The sequence below is a fragment of the Myxocyprinus asiaticus genome, chromosome 31 (assembly GCF_019703515.2).
Source record: "Myxocyprinus asiaticus isolate MX2 ecotype Aquarium Trade chromosome 31, UBuf_Myxa_2, whole genome shotgun sequence".
NCBI lineage: Eukaryota > Metazoa > Chordata > Actinopteri > Cypriniformes > Catostomidae > Myxocyprinus > Myxocyprinus asiaticus.
This window is the reverse complement of record NC_059374.1, coordinates 29,266,377-29,283,189: the sequence shown is the minus strand read 5'-3', so window position 1 is coordinate 29,283,189 and position 16,813 is coordinate 29,266,377. Positions and strand designations below refer to the sequence as shown.

At 36.9% G+C, this 16,813-nt stretch overlaps 1 protein-coding gene across 2 annotated transcripts in view; it reads left to right on the top strand.

Annotated features, from left to right (window-relative positions):
• git1 (G protein-coupled receptor kinase interacting ArfGAP 1) overlaps positions 1–16,582 on the top strand; it is a 44,937-nt gene extending 28,355 nt beyond the window's left edge. For both annotated transcript variants that reach the window (XM_051665251.1, XM_051665252.1), the window contains 7 exons: positions 2,191–2,343; positions 3,093–3,377; positions 7,702–7,779; positions 7,869–7,948; positions 8,661–8,825; positions 8,926–8,989; positions 13,969–16,582. In XM_051665251.1, coding sequence (XP_051521211.1) covers positions 2,191–2,343; positions 3,093–3,377; positions 7,702–7,779; positions 7,869–7,948; positions 8,661–8,825; positions 8,926–8,989; positions 13,969–14,184 — 1,041 coding nt within the window. In that variant the 3' untranslated portion in view covers positions 14,185–16,582. The remainder of the gene's footprint in view (positions 1–2,190; positions 2,344–3,092; positions 3,378–7,701; positions 7,780–7,868; positions 7,949–8,660; positions 8,826–8,925; positions 8,990–13,968) is intronic.
• The last annotated feature ends 231 nt before the right edge of the window (positions 16,583–16,813 follow it).

Here is a 16,813-nt window from a genome sequence, read left to right as displayed (position 1 = left end):
TAACCCTCGTATTCCTCACTGTCTGAATGAAATACCAGCTCTAGCAGCACTATGCTGTACTTTACTTAAAGGAATTACTTAACATTATTTAAAGGAATGTTCCAGGTTCAGTACAAGTTAAGCTCAATCGATAGCATTGTGGCATAATATTGATTACTACAAAAAATTAATTTTCTTTAAAAAAAGAAAAAATCTGGGTTGCAGTAAGACACTTACAATGGAAGTGAATGGTGCCATTTTTTTTTTAACATAAAAATACTGTTTTAAAAGTATAGCCACAAGACATAAAAAATGTGTGTAAACATGATTTTAGTGTGATAAAATCACTTACTAACCTTTACTGTTATAGCCAATTTTACAGCTTTATTGCTATGACGACATAATGTCAACAAACCCTAAAATTAGTGTAAAAATTATGATTTAAACAACTTTACAGCTCAAATGAAACAAGTTTTAACAGAATAATTAATGTTAGTGCTTTTATAAAATTATAAGCTTCAAATTTCTCTCTTTAAACCCTCCAAAAATTGGCCCCATTCACTTCCATTTTAAGTGCCTCACTGTAACCTCAATTTTTTGCTTTTATAAAGAAAAGAAGGGACGAGTTGAAATAATTTTATATGATAATCAACATTATGCCACAAATGATGTCGATTGAGCTTAACTTGTATTGAACCCGGAATATTCCTTTAACAATTATTCGTTTCGATTTCGAAAACAGTTGACACCCTTGACCTTTTTTTTTTTTTTTTTTTTTTTTTATATAAACAAAGTCAGTCCAGAATCAGTTTTAAAGTTTTTATTAAAATGGATCCTACACATCTTTGTTGTTTTACCTGTTTTTTATATTTTAACCTGGATTTCGCCATGAAAATAGCTGTAGAAGCTGGCATGACGTTACAGAGCAATAAACAAAATGGTTGATCGTCAAGGGATATAGTGTTTTTCATATTTTTTTTAGATCACTGAATCTCGTAATACTTTATAATAGCTTTGATTAAAGGGATAGTTCACCCAAAAATGACAATTCTCTCATCATTTACTCACCCTCATGCCATTCCAGATGTGTATGACTTTCTTTCTTCTGCTGAACACAAATTAAGATTTTTAGAAGAATATCTCAGCTCTGTAGGTCCATACAATGCAAGTGAGTGGTGGCCAGAACTTGGAAGGTCCAGATATCATATAAAGGCAGCATAAAAATAATTCATACAACTCAAGTGCTTAAATCTATATCTTCATAAGTGATATGATAAGTGTGTGTGAGAAACAGATCAATATTTAATTTTTTTTTTTATTTTTATTTTATTTTATTTTTTTTACTATAAATTCTTCTCCCTGCTCAGAAGGTGGCGATATGTGCAAAAAATATGCATAACCAAAAACAAAAGAATGGGAAAGTGAAAGTGGAGATTTATAGTTAAAAAGGACTCATATTGATCTGTTTCTCACCCACACCTATCATATCCCTTATAAAGATATGGATTCAACCACTGGTGTCTAATATATTACTTTTATGCTGACAATAAGAGCTTCAAAGTTCTGGCCACAATTCACTTACATTGTGAGGACCTACAGAGCTGAGATATTCTTCTAAAAATCTTCATTTGTGTTCAGCAGAAGAAAGTCATACACATCTGGGATGGCGTGAGGGTGAGTAAATTATGAGAATTTTCATTGTTGGGTGAACTAACATTTAGCATTCTGTAAGTGTTTTTTTTTTTTTTTTTTTTTTGGAGCTCATATACATTTAAAATTAATGTATGAAATTGTGTGACTCAATGATTTGTAACATTTGCATGTCTGTTTAATGATTTCTTGAGCATTATGTAATGCGTTCATACTAATTACTGGTGCATGTTAAGCCAAAAATTACTATTATTATTGCTCATACTTGGGGTTTGAGCAAACCCTTAAGCCCAAGTATTAAACTTTGACATGTAACTTGTCCCACACCGTTTGTGTTATTATGTACATGAATAATAGCTCAAATTGTTTAACCTGTTGAGTAAAAGGACCACAGTATCATTGAGACTTAAAGGGCTCTTTTGTCTTTGGCCGGTAAGCAATGACACAGAACACCCTAACAACCATATAGCATCGCTCTAAAAACACTCAGAATATCTAAGCAATTGCATTTGATTTAACTGTAGATTGTGATTTGATTGGTGATTGTGTTGTGTGTATTAGAGCATGGATTCATCCGACCTGTCAGATGGGCCCATCACACTACAGGAGTATCTGGAGGTGAAGAAAGCATTGGCTTCTTCGGAGGCCAAAGTTCAACAACTAATGAAGGTCAACAACAACCTGAGTGAGGAGCTAAGGAGGCTTCAGAAGGAGGTACACCAAACCCTGTTTTGTCTTTAATATTTAATGAGCTGTGTGCTCTTGTTTTAAAAATTTAGAACATGTTTACTTACCAATTTATTGTTACTGATCATCATTATGTTTGCTGTGTGACTATCCCAATGTCATTCTGTAAGGTAGAATTTTACACAGAGAGATGGAAAACTGATGTTATGAAATGCTTAAAGCTGAAGTGTGTAATTTTTTTGTATTTAAAAATGTTCTTAATATGTTGTAACCAAGTCAGCCATTTGTAGGTTGATTCGCCGAAAAGTGTAAACACTGTGGCTCTGTAATCAAAGCACTGCTCTGTTTATTTAAGCATCCTGACCAGCCCGACTTGACAACATTGGCTCATCCAGTGGAACCAGTTTGGGGCAGGACTATCTGTTTGACGACCAATGGCAGATGGGAGGAGCTTTCGGGAAACTTCACAATCATTATTTTTGCAATTCAGTTTAGATTTTTTTTACATGCTTCAGCTTTAAACATAAGCAGACTATCATGCAAACTGAGCCCAAACCTCATCAGACTAGCACAGACCTGTTTAATTTAACTATCATACACCATTTATACTGAGAATGAAGCCCCTCCTGGACCAGACAATCTTAAACTCCCTGCCCATCAGAATTTTATTGGCCCTAGCATGACGTAGCCTCCCATACTGCAACTGTTAGAGTTTTCTTTGGTCTTTGTGTTTGTGAATGTGTGTGACACCCGGTGATGCCCCTCCATCCCTGTAGATCACGCGGATGCAGTCGGAGAACAGCGTGCTGCGGGGGGCCCAGGCTGGAGCCGGGGGCAATCCGACCGGGGGTGGTGGCCAAGGACTGTGGCCTGGTGGGGTAAGGGGTACGGGAGGTGGCGGAGGGGTTGGCGGAGACTCCGGCCTAACAACACCCTCCTCCAACCCCCTCCGCCGGGACAGACAAGCCTTCTCTATGTATGAGCCTGTGGTGACCACCCCCAAAGCTCTTACCCCAGCCCTGGACCCCCTGACTGGCCGCCTGCAGCCTCTCAGCCCCACCGTAAGTGTGAGCATAAGTGGCCGGCCTGACCTTTTTAAACTTCCTTTCCTGTCGGGGGGGGGGGGGGGGGTCTTTTTCTCCCTCTGTTAACCTGAGCCCTCATTGGTGTGTTGGTGTGCTGTTTCTGCTTCAAAGTCGTCTATTCACCACTCACTGCTTGCTTACTGCCACCTTATGGCCAGACAGGAACAGTACCTGCTCTTATTACACTTTAATTTTTCAAGATATTGGCTGGGCCACAAAACTTAGTGAGCTGCCTACATGATGCCATTTTTTGGATAACGTAGACACCGTTTACATCTGATATTAATATTTGTTTCAGATGGTCCGATAACTAGTAGGCAACCTCCTAAATATAGGCGTAAATGGGGTGCAAAATGTTTAGAAGACCACCTGCTTACTTGTATCTGACATTGAGATAAAACAAGGTATTTATCCCATGTGTTCACGGGAAAACTTGTGTTTTTGCGCTGAACAAGTTGCGTGAACAAGTTTCTCTCATAGCGCTCATGAACGTGCAACAGACATCAAGATTTTCACTGAAAAATTACTTAAATTGCATTGTTTCTCACAAAACCAATTGTGTGACTTCAGAAGACTTGGAAGATTATGCACAAACCTCATGGACTACTTTTCTGATACTTTTGGGTCAGTTTGTAAGCTTTAAATTGAGGCATTACCCACTGTCATTGTATTGAAAAGACCACCAACAATATTCATTTAAGGAGCTCCTTTTGTGTTCTGTGTAAGAAAAAAGTCTTATGAAGGCCTGTTCTAACAGCGGTCATTTTAGATAACCACGATTATTGGGCGCTTAAAATTCCAATCACATTTTAATGCCCAAATAAGGGAATTTTAAGCAAATATACACCAATCAGCCACAACATTAAACCACCTGACTAATATTGTGTAGGTCCCCCTCGTGCCGCCAAAACAGCGCCAACCAGCATCTCAGAATAGCATTCTGAGATGCTATTCTTCTCACCACAATTGTACAGAGCGGTTATCTGAGTTACCGTAGATTTTGTCAGTTCAAACCAGTCTGGCCATTCTCTGTTGACCTCTCTCATCAACAAGGCGTTTCCATCTGCAGAACTGCCCGTCACTGGATTTTGTTTTTGTTTTTGGCACCATTCTGAGTAAATTCTAGAGACTGTTTTGTGTGAAAATCCCAGGAGATCAGCAGTTACAGAAATACTCAAACCTGGCACCAACAATCATGCCACACTCCAAATCACTGAGATCAAATTTTTTTTTTCCCATTCCGATGGTTGATGTGAACATTAACTGAAGCTCCTGACCCATATCTGCAGGATTTTATGCACTGCACTGCTGCCACACGATTGGCTGATTAGATAATCGCATGGATGATTGTTGGTGCCAGACGGGCAGGTTTGAGTATTTCTGTAACTGCTGATCTCCTGGGATTTTCATGCTATTCTGAGATGCGGCTTGGAGCTGTTTTGGCGGCAAAATGGGGACCTACACAATATTAGGCAGGTGGTTTTAATGTTGTGGCTGATCAGTGTATACATGTCATGAACAGCACATTTGTTCGAGCCTCGCTGAGCTGCACCGCGGGCGTTGCCCAGTGCAGCTCTTGTCCAGAAGAACATGTGACTCGTTTCTCTAGCACTCTGATGCGCCTGCTGTCAGCAGAGGCTCGCACCAAACTCCCGTGAAAATTTAAATGCAAAAAATCTAAACGTTGATATTGAACACAAAGCGCTCTGGTTTCACTTTAATTTAACGATCATGTAATGACAAATGTTCCTGGTCATAGAGGGTTCATACGTGTTAATGACATGCAGTGACACAGAGGAGGAGATGCAAGCAGCTTGCGGCAGGCTTACTCTATTTCTGTGGAGTGATGAAATGCTGAAACTAAATCTCAAAGGTTTTGCTTCATGTGAAATAAGGTCTTGTGGGTTTAATCAAAGAGCATTAAAATGCCGTGTGAAAGTGAAGGAATAAGGACAGAAATATTTTACTATTGCATAAAATAAAATATGAGTATAATACTATATATATATATATATATATATATATATATATATATATATATATAAAAATATTTATTTCTTATAAAAAATATAAAATGAGTTCCAAAAACAACAGTGTATATGTAAAATTGACCAAAAGTAGCCCAAAAAGTGACATATTTAAAGTATTTAGAACTATTTTGATATAAAAAAAAAAAATCACACGTTTTTAAAGCCTTAAAAGAAAATCATACATTCCTATTTTATTATTTGATTTATATTTTGAAGTTAAATATGTAAAAATGAATTATAAGAAATATAACATAATCGTCATAGCCTTAAAGCAGACAATTAATCATCATAATTTAAATTATTTGTTTGACAATTAATCGTCAGCGAAATTTCATAATCGTGACAGCCCTAGTCTTATGGTTTTGGAACAACATTGGTGGAGTAAATTACAAAAGTGCTTGATCAATATGCAGTAATGCTCCTAGTGCAAATAATTCTATGAATAATAACACTTTGAAATTTTTAAGCAATTAATCATGCCCCTGACCCGTACGTAAATTCTGTATTTACATACAATTAAAGCAATTAAAGCTTGATGTACAACCTTAATGTTTTTGCAATTTTTTGAGAGTAGGGTACAGTTAGCGCTCTAGCTTTGTAGGCAACATGCCTTGTCAAACCAACGAGCAGGCAGCACAACCTTCCACAGACGCGCTTTTGCGCTCGAACAGCTGGACCACCACAACAGAATGCAGGGATCTCGAGACGGGTTTTTTTTTCTTACGTTTTAAAGTGCGTCTATCTTTTACAAAGCGCTTTTAACTAGACACACTGAAAACTAGTGAGACGCAACACAACCAAAATAAAACGCTCCAAAAGTGCAAAAACGCTAAAAAAAAAAAAGGCAATTGAAAAAGCACAGAGAGATGTATGCCAATAACAGGGTTATGTTATACAATTTGGAAATAAACTATATTTTGACTTTTAACGCCACTTTTTGTAATGTCTAAATGCTTGTCTGATTCCACAATATATGTAAATGTTATGCATTTAAATTTTATGAATTATAATTTTTATTTGACATTTTTTAATAATTATTATTACTAAATTATCTTTATATGGGGGCCTAAACGACAGGCCATTTGTGATTGGATAACCCAAAACGGATGTTAATATGAGGTTTAAACAGGTCTATAAGTGAGTCCAAAGGTTTGCTTTTGATTCATCAAAATGCTGACTAGATTGACAGCTCACTAGATTTTGTGACACAGCTTTGTGGATTGTTAGTATCATAGAAGTGGCATGAATTGCATTATGCCATTCTAGAAATGTTTGATATGCCAAGAGAGGTTCTCTTTGAGAGGTATGCTTGTCTTGTGCTATTTGACTTGTCTGGAATGTTCAGATATGTGATTGATTAGTTACCTGATTAGTGGAACTCCAATGATTTGAGTTGCATGGCACATGTCAAATGCTTAAAGGAATATTCAGAGTTCAATACAAGTTAAGCTCAATTGACAGCATTTGTGGCATAATGTTGATTACCACAAAAAATCCTTTTGACCTGTCCCTCTTTTTTTGTGGTAATCAACATTATGCCACAAATGCTGTCGATTGAGCGTAACTTGTATTGAACCCATAATATTCTTTTTAAAGAAGCGATTTCTCATAGTGAGTAGACTGCCTGTGTAATGTATAATTACCATTAGAATGAGCTGCTCCTGACAGCACAGAAATAGGAAGTGTGGTCTTCTGTGTGTGGACATTCATACATCTGTTGGATGTAAAATTCTAGTCTCTTTGAATGCCTCATTTTGATTTACCTTAATTGCTTTTGCAATTATGCAAATAGCAGATGTTTTGGTTATGCAATATCCCATTTTTGAGCTATTGCTGACAGTGTGGTAAATACTTACTTTGTTTTATTAGCCTTGGTTAATGTATTTGGGATGCACCTTTGGGCCTGTTTTATTAACTGCACTGTTTTTTTCCAAGTTATTTAACGTGTGAGTGTCTATTTTTAGAGGTTTTATTAGTTTAGAGAAGAGGCTGTATTATTGCACTGTTAACTTAGTTTAGCTCGTAAGCTTTAAGTAGACACTTCCTGTTCTACATCTGCATTATCTAAAACTTCTACACTAGGTTATATGTGTCTAACAGAGTTACGGTCATAATGTAACAGAATTTTTGTGTGAATCACTGCAGATTTCCTTACCTCTAACAGTGCTCTGTTGGAAAGACTGTCAAAGCTTCTCTTTTCTCTTACATTCTTGTTGTTGACCGTCCATCAGGTTTTCTTGTCATTTTAATTTGATTCTGCTTGTGTTCAGGTGCGAAAGGGAGCCCCTGCAGGTCCAACCCCCTACGGAGGGCCGCACCTGTCAGCCTCCACTGAGGGACGGTATAATGTGAGTGCCAGTCTCATTCACATGGGAGTATGTGAGTATGTATGGGCTGTAATGTGTGACAGATCTCTTTACATGTTTGTCTTGTCCAGCCTCCTAAAACCGGAGAGAAGTATGGGAGCGGCACAGATAGTGACTATGACAACTCTCAAACTTACGATGTCTCCCTTGGGTGAGTATTAGCCATGGTTGCATTCTTTACAAATGGCTGGGCTTTAATTGTAGATATCACAATATTTCTGTAGTGGCCTGACAACCCAAAACTTAAAGGGATAGTTCACCCAAAAATAAAAATTCTCTCATTATTTACTCACCCTCATGGCATCCCAGATGTGTATGACTTTTCTGTCTTCTGCAGAACACAAACGAAGAGATTTAGAAAAATATCTCAGCTCTGTTGGTCCATACAATGCAAGTGAATGGTGGCCAGAACTATGAAGGTCCAAAAAGCATATCAAGGCAGCATAAAAGTAATCCATATGACTCCAGTTGTTAAATCTATATATTCAGAAGCAATATGATAGGTGTGGGTGAGAAACATATCAAATCACTAGTGAAGACATGGATTAAACAACTGGAGTCGTATGGATTACTTTTATGTTGCCTTTATGTGTTTTTTGGAGCTTCAAAGTTTTGGTCACCATTTACTTGCATTGTATGGTCCAACAGAGCTGAGCTATTCTTCTAAATTTCTTTGTGTTCAGCAGAAGAAAGAAAGTCATACACATCTGGGATGGCATGAGGGTGAGTAAATAATGAGAGAATTTTCATTTTTGGGTGAACTGTTCCTTTAAAAACCCAAGAAGGGGCGGACCATGATTGAATAGAATGTGTATGTATATAATTCTATGTGTTAATCTATATTAGTTTGTGTTTTATGGTAGCGTGGGCCGCAGCAGTGAGGACGACAGTAGGGGGGATGTGGACGAGAGAGAGTGTGATCCTGACCCCACGCTGCCCTGCACGGAGGACGTCATCCTCAAGACAGAGCAGGTCACCAAGAACATCCAGGAGCTCCTGAGAGCTGCACAGGAGTTTAAACATGACAGGTATGATAGACTGTTACTTGTCAAGTTGACTACCTTTACAGAGAGATTACAGACAGGACTAATGAAGACAAAAAGTCTTAAAATCTTTCTTTCTTTGCAGTTTTGTGCCATGCTCGGAGAAGATCCACTTAGCTGTGACAGAAATGGCTTCTCTCTTTCCCAAGGTAAATGAGGCTGCAAATGCATCTTAAAAGTTCTTGAAGACCCACATGAAATCTCTTGACAAGTGCAAGTGTTTTCTGTCCTGTGTTGACGTATTTCCTATTGAAACAGGAAGTTTAGCTGGGACAAATAGAAGGGTGCATCCCTTTTTAAAATGGCCACTATAATGGCTTTATAGTGTTGTCACGATACCAAAATTTCAGTAGTCGGTACCGATACTAGTCAAATTTCATGATTCTCGATACTAATTTCGATACCACAGAAAAAATAGGTAATATGCTATTGAACATACTCACTTAACTTATTAAAATTTTACATTTTAATGTAAATTGAACATTACATTACAATAGCACGTTTCCTTTGAGTGTTTCTTAATTAAGTAAACATTGCTTCAAGTTTTTTTAGTAGGACCCTGTGAAATCTGCTTTTTTCTTCATTGCTTCCTTCTTTTCTTTTTCCCAAATTCCACTTTTTCTTTTCTTTTTTCCTGAATTCCATGTTTTAAAGTTTAATTTCATCATCAAAATTGTTTCTAATCAAATGAATCTAAACTTTGATCAAATGAAAATGCAATGTAAATTCACAACATAATCTAAAACACAACATTGATCTTATTTTTGTAAAATAAAGTGCTGCACAACAGACATTCACATTATAAATTAAAATGTTTATGAAATCTTACAATACAACAGCACTCTGGCTTGTGAGATATACTGTAGGTTCAACATAATAATAATCAAATACATCTGACTAATTACTAATAAAATGTTTCTGTCGTAATTTTTTTAATTTAATGCGTCAAGCTTTTATTTTGAATCAAACTTTTATTTTGACATGAAGGCTTTTCAGGTTCTGTGTTTATGATGGTATTTTCACACTTCCAGATAAGATGTTGGTTATATGTCCCAGTGTGATTATTGAAGTGCAAAATGCTGTAATTAATTATATAAATATTAGTGCTGTCAGTCGATTAACATTTTTAAATCCTGGAAAGGAAAAAATCTGACTCTATTCAAAATATCAATTAAACCTGGAAATAAAGTTTTAGGATTTTGCAGGTGCGATTCCCTGAAAAGGGCTAAATAGTTGATCGGCTTGTGATGTGTGAATGGCTTGCACGTGCAGCGCGAGTCTCATCACACTTTAATAGTGTTTAGCCTTCCATTTAGCTGATGAAAACACACTGCGTGATCATGAGGAAGGATTACATCAAGATTTAGATTGGAAAACTTCATATAAATAAAATAGCCTGCTCCTCTCTCACTGTTGCTTGTGCACTAGTGATTACCCCCCTGTGTGATTTTGAAAAATGTATGACATAATATAAGAAATATTTTACAATTTTGTGATCAGTAATCAAATGAGCAAATTTGTGACTAACTGTGTTACAGGACAGGTTTTCTTTCATTGAAGCACTTTCACAAGATTCTCTGTGAAAATTCACATGCAGGATTATATCATAATCATCGAGTTTTGCACAACATTTTCACTCAAACTGTTTTGCTGATAATAGAGGTGTGAATCTTCACTGGCCTCACAATTCGATTTGATTACGATTCAAAGGGTAACGATTCGATTATAAAATGATTCTCGATGCATCACAATGCATCTTGTCCTTCAGTTTCTTTCTTTTTTCAGTTTCTTAAATAAATTTTTTACTCTAATTTTTCCCTTTCAGCTTTTTATTTAACAGCTGTTTTAAAAAATCAGAACAAGTCACATTACATAAACTGGCCTTTTACATTCAGTATGAGCTGTGAACAAAACATGGAACATCCACAAGATTAAATAAATCGTGCTTAATTTTAAAAGAGTATCTCAGTTTTTCAGTTTCTTTCTTTAGAACCTTATAAAAAATCTCTTAAAAGCACAAGAAAAAAAAATATTGGTTTTCCATCAAACACACTGAATAGTATCCAATTGTCCATTGATTATATTATTTTATTTATTTTGTTTAAGCATTGTAAATCATTTAATAGTATTTAATTATTATTTAAAATTAATCTATGCCATGCTATTCATTTTAATTTTTAACCACAAATGGAAGTTGCCGGTCCAGGATGACATCTGCTTCTATGAGAGTGCAGCTGTCAGCTTCTCCTCTCCTCAGCTGCACAGGTGATAGTAAAGCGGTTTAAATAGCGCAGTTGTTGCTTCAGAAATTTATCAAGCGTCTCGTCTGCACTGTTCCATCTCTTTGCTCTGCGAGTAGAAGATCGCACAACCCTGTCGCAAAAGCTACGATGTATTTCAAACCTTTATCATCAGGTGTGCGCACTGTCCTGACAAACGAGTGATCGGCAATGACAAAAGCCAATGAAATGGAGAGCGTGCAAGAGTAGAGAAAGGCAGCAATTAAATGAAAACATCCCCAACATCTCCCTCACCGCTGCCTCGTCATTATTTTCTTCTGTGTTTTCCCTCATTGTGTGCAAATCAGTGCAATAATGGGAGCGAGCGCATCTTTCATGTTGTTTGTTGGCTTGTTATCATGAATAAACTCTCCCGTTGCTATGTGCGTGGGTTTGTGAAATCATTTCGGGATCGTAGTTTCATTCGGGCACAAATGGTCATGTGTTTGATACAGCTGGTCTGCAAACTTTAGTGTATGCACTTAAAAAGTGTATGCACTTAAAAAGCGACTTTGTTTCTACATCTGTCTTTGGCATGCGCCACTGCTCTACCGTGATTTAAACTGATTCTTTTGAGAATCGATTCAGAATCATTTGAGTATGAATCGCTGAAACGATTTTTTCCCCCACCCCTAGCTGATAATATCATTTGTAATGAAAAATAAATAGTTAAATTAGAAAAATGCAAAAAATAAATATTTTCACAAGTGGACTCAAACTTCAGAAACTCAAAGAAAACAAAACAATGTGTAACAATTTAATGCTTTATAAACATTTTCCAAACAAAGCCATCCACGTTATAAAGATAGAAATGCACTAAAATAGCACCAGTTCAATGAACATGAAACATTTCCCAAAGTCTAAGTGGGAATTTGACTAATTGAAAGAACTAGTCCCCACATAGGTTGAATTTTCATTACAATGAGCATGAAATCTCTTAAACTCTCATCCTCCACAATATTAATCAGCTGGCAGTCTTTGGCTATCCATTTTCCTACATCATGATATGCCACTTTGAACTCCACATGAAAAGCGCTTGCAGACAAAAACGTATCATTCTGTGTTTAGGTGATTGTTAAGACTTGACGTGCTTCCGTGGTAATTAAAATGCGCCTTACTTAGGCTGAAAAATACTTGATGTCTTTCACATGTCCCATCTAGGCTTGTTTTGTACATCAAATAGCGTTAAGAGATCCTTTCTCCATCATTTTATCACTAACACGGAAGCACTGTTTTGTGTGTGTGTGTGTGTGTGTGTGTGTGTGTGTGTGTGTGTGTGTGTGTGTGTGTGTATGTTGTGATGAGTGCGTCAGTGTAATGACTCTGGGCAGACACATTACAAAGATTCCGCCCTTCCAACAAGTGTTTATGCTGGTGTATGCTGTATAAATGCATTAATCACGATTAAGAAAAATTAACGTGTTAAACTTTTTAAAATAATCGCATGTGTTAACGGGTTAATTCTGACAGCTCTAATAAATATATAGTCTGCAGGCGCTCCGTGCGTCACATTGAATGAGTGTTCTGTCATCATCTACAATAAGAGCAGTGCGCATTGTTCATAAATTGTGGTGTTTTGAGTGTATGAGTGGCTTGACACATTCACTTTGCAACTCACAGTACATGCAGACTGTATATTTATTTAATTAAATCACATCCGTTTGTGGTTTAATAATCACACTACGGACATACCACAATTTTAATTTGATTAATTGTCCAGTTCAGTGTAGAGTCACAGAATAAGTGTTCAAATGAGCATGTGAGCATTTGTAAGCAGCCGTCTGTCAGTCAGGCAGCCTTCACGGACAGAATTGAGTTGATGCTCGGTACTACCGGTACTGTAGAAACACTGGTATCATTACATCTTTTCTATTTTAGTATGCTACTTGCTAGTTGGTTGCAGCTGGTTTTAGGAAGAGGGGCATTCTCATTCTAGAGAGCATTTCATTGGACAAAAATGTGTGCAGTGCAAGATGTCAACAATATTTTTGCTTTGTTTTCCCAGAAGAAAAATCATGTAAACCGGAGTACCCTAGCATATAGATGGTTTAAAAACTAATCGAAGTGAAAAAAAAAAAAAAACAAAAAAAAACTCAAATTTTGATTTCATGGGAACTTTAACATAATCAGGCCCTCTGCCTCATTAAAGGGATAGTTCACCCAAAAATTTATAATTTGCTCACCCTCATGCCATGCCAGATGTTTATGACTTTCTTTCTTCTCCAGAACACAAAGATTTTTAGAGGAATATCTCTGCTCTGTAGGTCCTCACAATGCAGGTGAATGGTGACCAGAACTTTGAATCTCAGTCACATAAAAGCATCATAAATGTAATCCATAAGACTCCAGTGGTTAAATTAATGTCTTCTGAAGTGATATGATAGTTGTGGGTGAGAAACATCAATATTTAAGTCCTTTTATTTTTACTATAAATCTCCACTTTCACTTTCATATTCTTTCACATTGTGAAAGTGGAGATTTATAGTAAAAAAAAAAAAGGATTTAAATATTGATCTGTTTCTCACATAAAGTGATTTCATCGCTTTAGAAAACATGTATTAAACCACCGGAGTCGTATGGATTACTTTTTTGCTGCCTTTATGTGCTTTTTTGAGCTTCAAAGTTTTGGTCACCATTCACTTGCATTGTATGGACCTACAGAGCTGAGATATTCTTCTAAAAATCTTTGTTTGTGTTCAGCAGAAGAAAGAAAGTCATACACATCTGGGATGGCATGAAAGTGAGTAAATCACGGGAGAATTTTCATTTTTGCGTGAACTAACCCTTTAAGCTCTGTGATCTGACCCTAAATCTGTTTTTTTTTTATTTTTTATTGGCCTGTTTCTAAGAGGCCAGCGTTGGACGCAGTGCACTCCTCTTTGAAGCTCCTGGCAGCCAGTGCCTCCCGTCTACAGGTGGAATGTCGCAAAGCGGCTCCCTCCGACTCGTCAGCCAGCACGGTGGACTATCAGCTCCTCACACAACAGGTCATCCAGTGTGCCTATGACATTGCCAAAGCTGCTAAGCAGCTGGTCACCATCACCACCCGTGAGAAGAAACAGTGACCCACCCTGTGCAGTGGGGTCCGTCGGGCAGGGGATGGCTGAGAAAGGGATGAGTAGGAAGACACTATACTGAGAAACTGGTGGATGATGGAGAAAGGAAGTGACATATGGTAGATAGAAAAAGAAAGTTCAGATGGACCAGAATGTTGAATGTTCTGTGTTTTGAGGATTTTCTTTCTTTGACAAATCTAAATACGACAATATTGTCTGTTAGCACGCAGACGACTACCGTCTTGTTGTATTTCTCTGTCACAAATACACAAGCACTCCTAATCTCATCTGGAGAACCACAATCTTTCCTTCTGTATTGATTTCTTCTTTCTTTTTCTTCTCTCTCATAATCCATTTTGTGTTTTTAAATGCTGCTCCATTGGCCTGTTTCTCTTGGGACAGATGTACTGACTTCTAAACGAAACAAAACGAAAAACACTGGAGTTGTTTTAATGTTTATGACTTTTGTTTTATATTATTGTTACAATTATCATTGTCCTTGATCTTTTCTTTTGATTTTTGTCTTTTGATAATCCGTTTAGTTTTTTAAGTGGAAATCATGCTTAATGGGTGAACAATAACCTGTGAAACTTAAGCAAAACTCTCCCGTCCTCCAGTGTAATAACACTGGTTCACTCACAGTGTTTTACTATGTATACTAATTTTGTTTCTCGAAATGTGTTGAACACTAGCCAAAGGAACAGAGGGGAGTGATGACTACAGTTGCGGATCCCTCTATTTTCTTCTAGCACAAAGACAGCGGTTGGGGTTAATGTACAGAAAACGCCCTGGCGGAGAGACAGACAGCCCTAGCTCCTCTCATCTCATTTCAATCCCTACATTAGTGGGTTTGTTTTCAGTACAATGCAAATGTGTTAGCACAATCATCACATTATTTTCCTCTCTGGCTTATTAGTGTGGGAAACGAGCCATTTTATCAAAGGCCACCACTATTGGACATCTCGTCTTTATTTCCTGCACATAAACTTCATTGATGATTCTAATGGCCTTCTTCATGAGCTTAGTGGAGTTCAGACTTTTTAATGTGGACTCTGCCATTCAGGACCAGATCTGTGTGTCTGTGTGTCTGTCTGTGTGTCTGTCTGTGTGTCTGTCTGTGTGTCTGTCTGTGTGTGTGTCTGTGTGTGTGTGTGTGTGTGTGGTGGGTTTTTTTTTCCATTTGAAAATATTTTATTTCTGGATTATTCATGCCTCATGCTTTACAATATTTCCTGTTTTTTTTTTTTTTATCAGAATGCATATGTGTGGTTAATGTTTATTAATGTAAAATGACCCTTGTTATGTTCTATAAGCTACAACCATGTGAATGTTGATGGTTGAAGATGACCACTATCAATGTTCTCATCATTTACATTACAGTTGCAGTCATAAGAAAAACAAAGATGTCCAACCACTGCATTAGGACAAGTGAACTTCTGTTGGAGATATAAAGTTAATGCTAAACTCCTTTGATTTTCATGGGAGAGGATTTAAACTGGAGCTTCCAGTATGTACGCGTGCACCGATAACATTTTTAACGAAATTGAGGCTTGATACCACATCTGCGTACAAGCACTATCAAATGTAGTATTCATTGTAGTTCGATTCTAGAAACCCATCTCATGCTGCAAGCCTTAAAATTCCCTTATGCATGTTCTTTTACCTCCCCCACCAGCCTTTTTAAGTTAAGCCATGTTTTGTTCTTGCCTTTTGTTCTTATAACTTTTTTCAATATGGGGTATTGGATGATGTTAACGTCCCCTAAAATGTGTCCAAAAGATTGTCTGAAAATCTATGATCATTGCATTTGCACATCTGCTAGACTGACTCTATAAGCGTCTGCTGTTTCTTTCATTACACAGTACTTACCGTATGTGAATGCATTTCTTCCACACTAGAAGCACACAGTGAGTACAAGTGTGTTGGATGTTTAAATGTTTTATTTTTCCAGATTTTTAGTTTTCCACTAAATATGTCAGGAGGATCACTAGGTAACGGTTTGCTATGTGATGTTATTGGGAGAAAGACCTTTGGTCATTCTTAAATAAGCACTAAATTCAGAGGTGTATGGGAGAGGGAGTCATTGCACACTTTATAGACATTGCATACTTTGCTCACACAATGCACGAGTAAATTAATTTCTTTAAATAAATGAATACACACACACACACACACACAGGACCACTCTTCTGTAATGCAGTCATACTAGTAGTTGCACTGTACTTGTAATGACTGATATTTCTGATACCACACAGCTCTTACATGAGAGATCAGCTGATGGGAGAAATTTGTTAAGCAAAGATTACCTGTAAAAAAAAATAAAGAAATTAAAAGTGAAAACCATTTTAAATCGTAATAAAGACTCATAGGCTGTACATTTGTAATAAATAAATGAAACTAAAATTGTCTTCTGTGGACTGTTCTTTGGTTTGGAAGTTTAATCAGTGAAATTATTGCAGAAGAGCAAAAGATCTGCATTAATGTCCATTGTATTTGGCTTTTTCATCTGGGTCTTTGTGACCCTTATCTTAGAATAAAGGTCATGACCTCAAATGAGAATGTTATTTTTTAATATACTGTAGTACATTTTATTTATCAAAGTAACTTGTTAGTAATTTGTTTCTTTTTATACATTAAA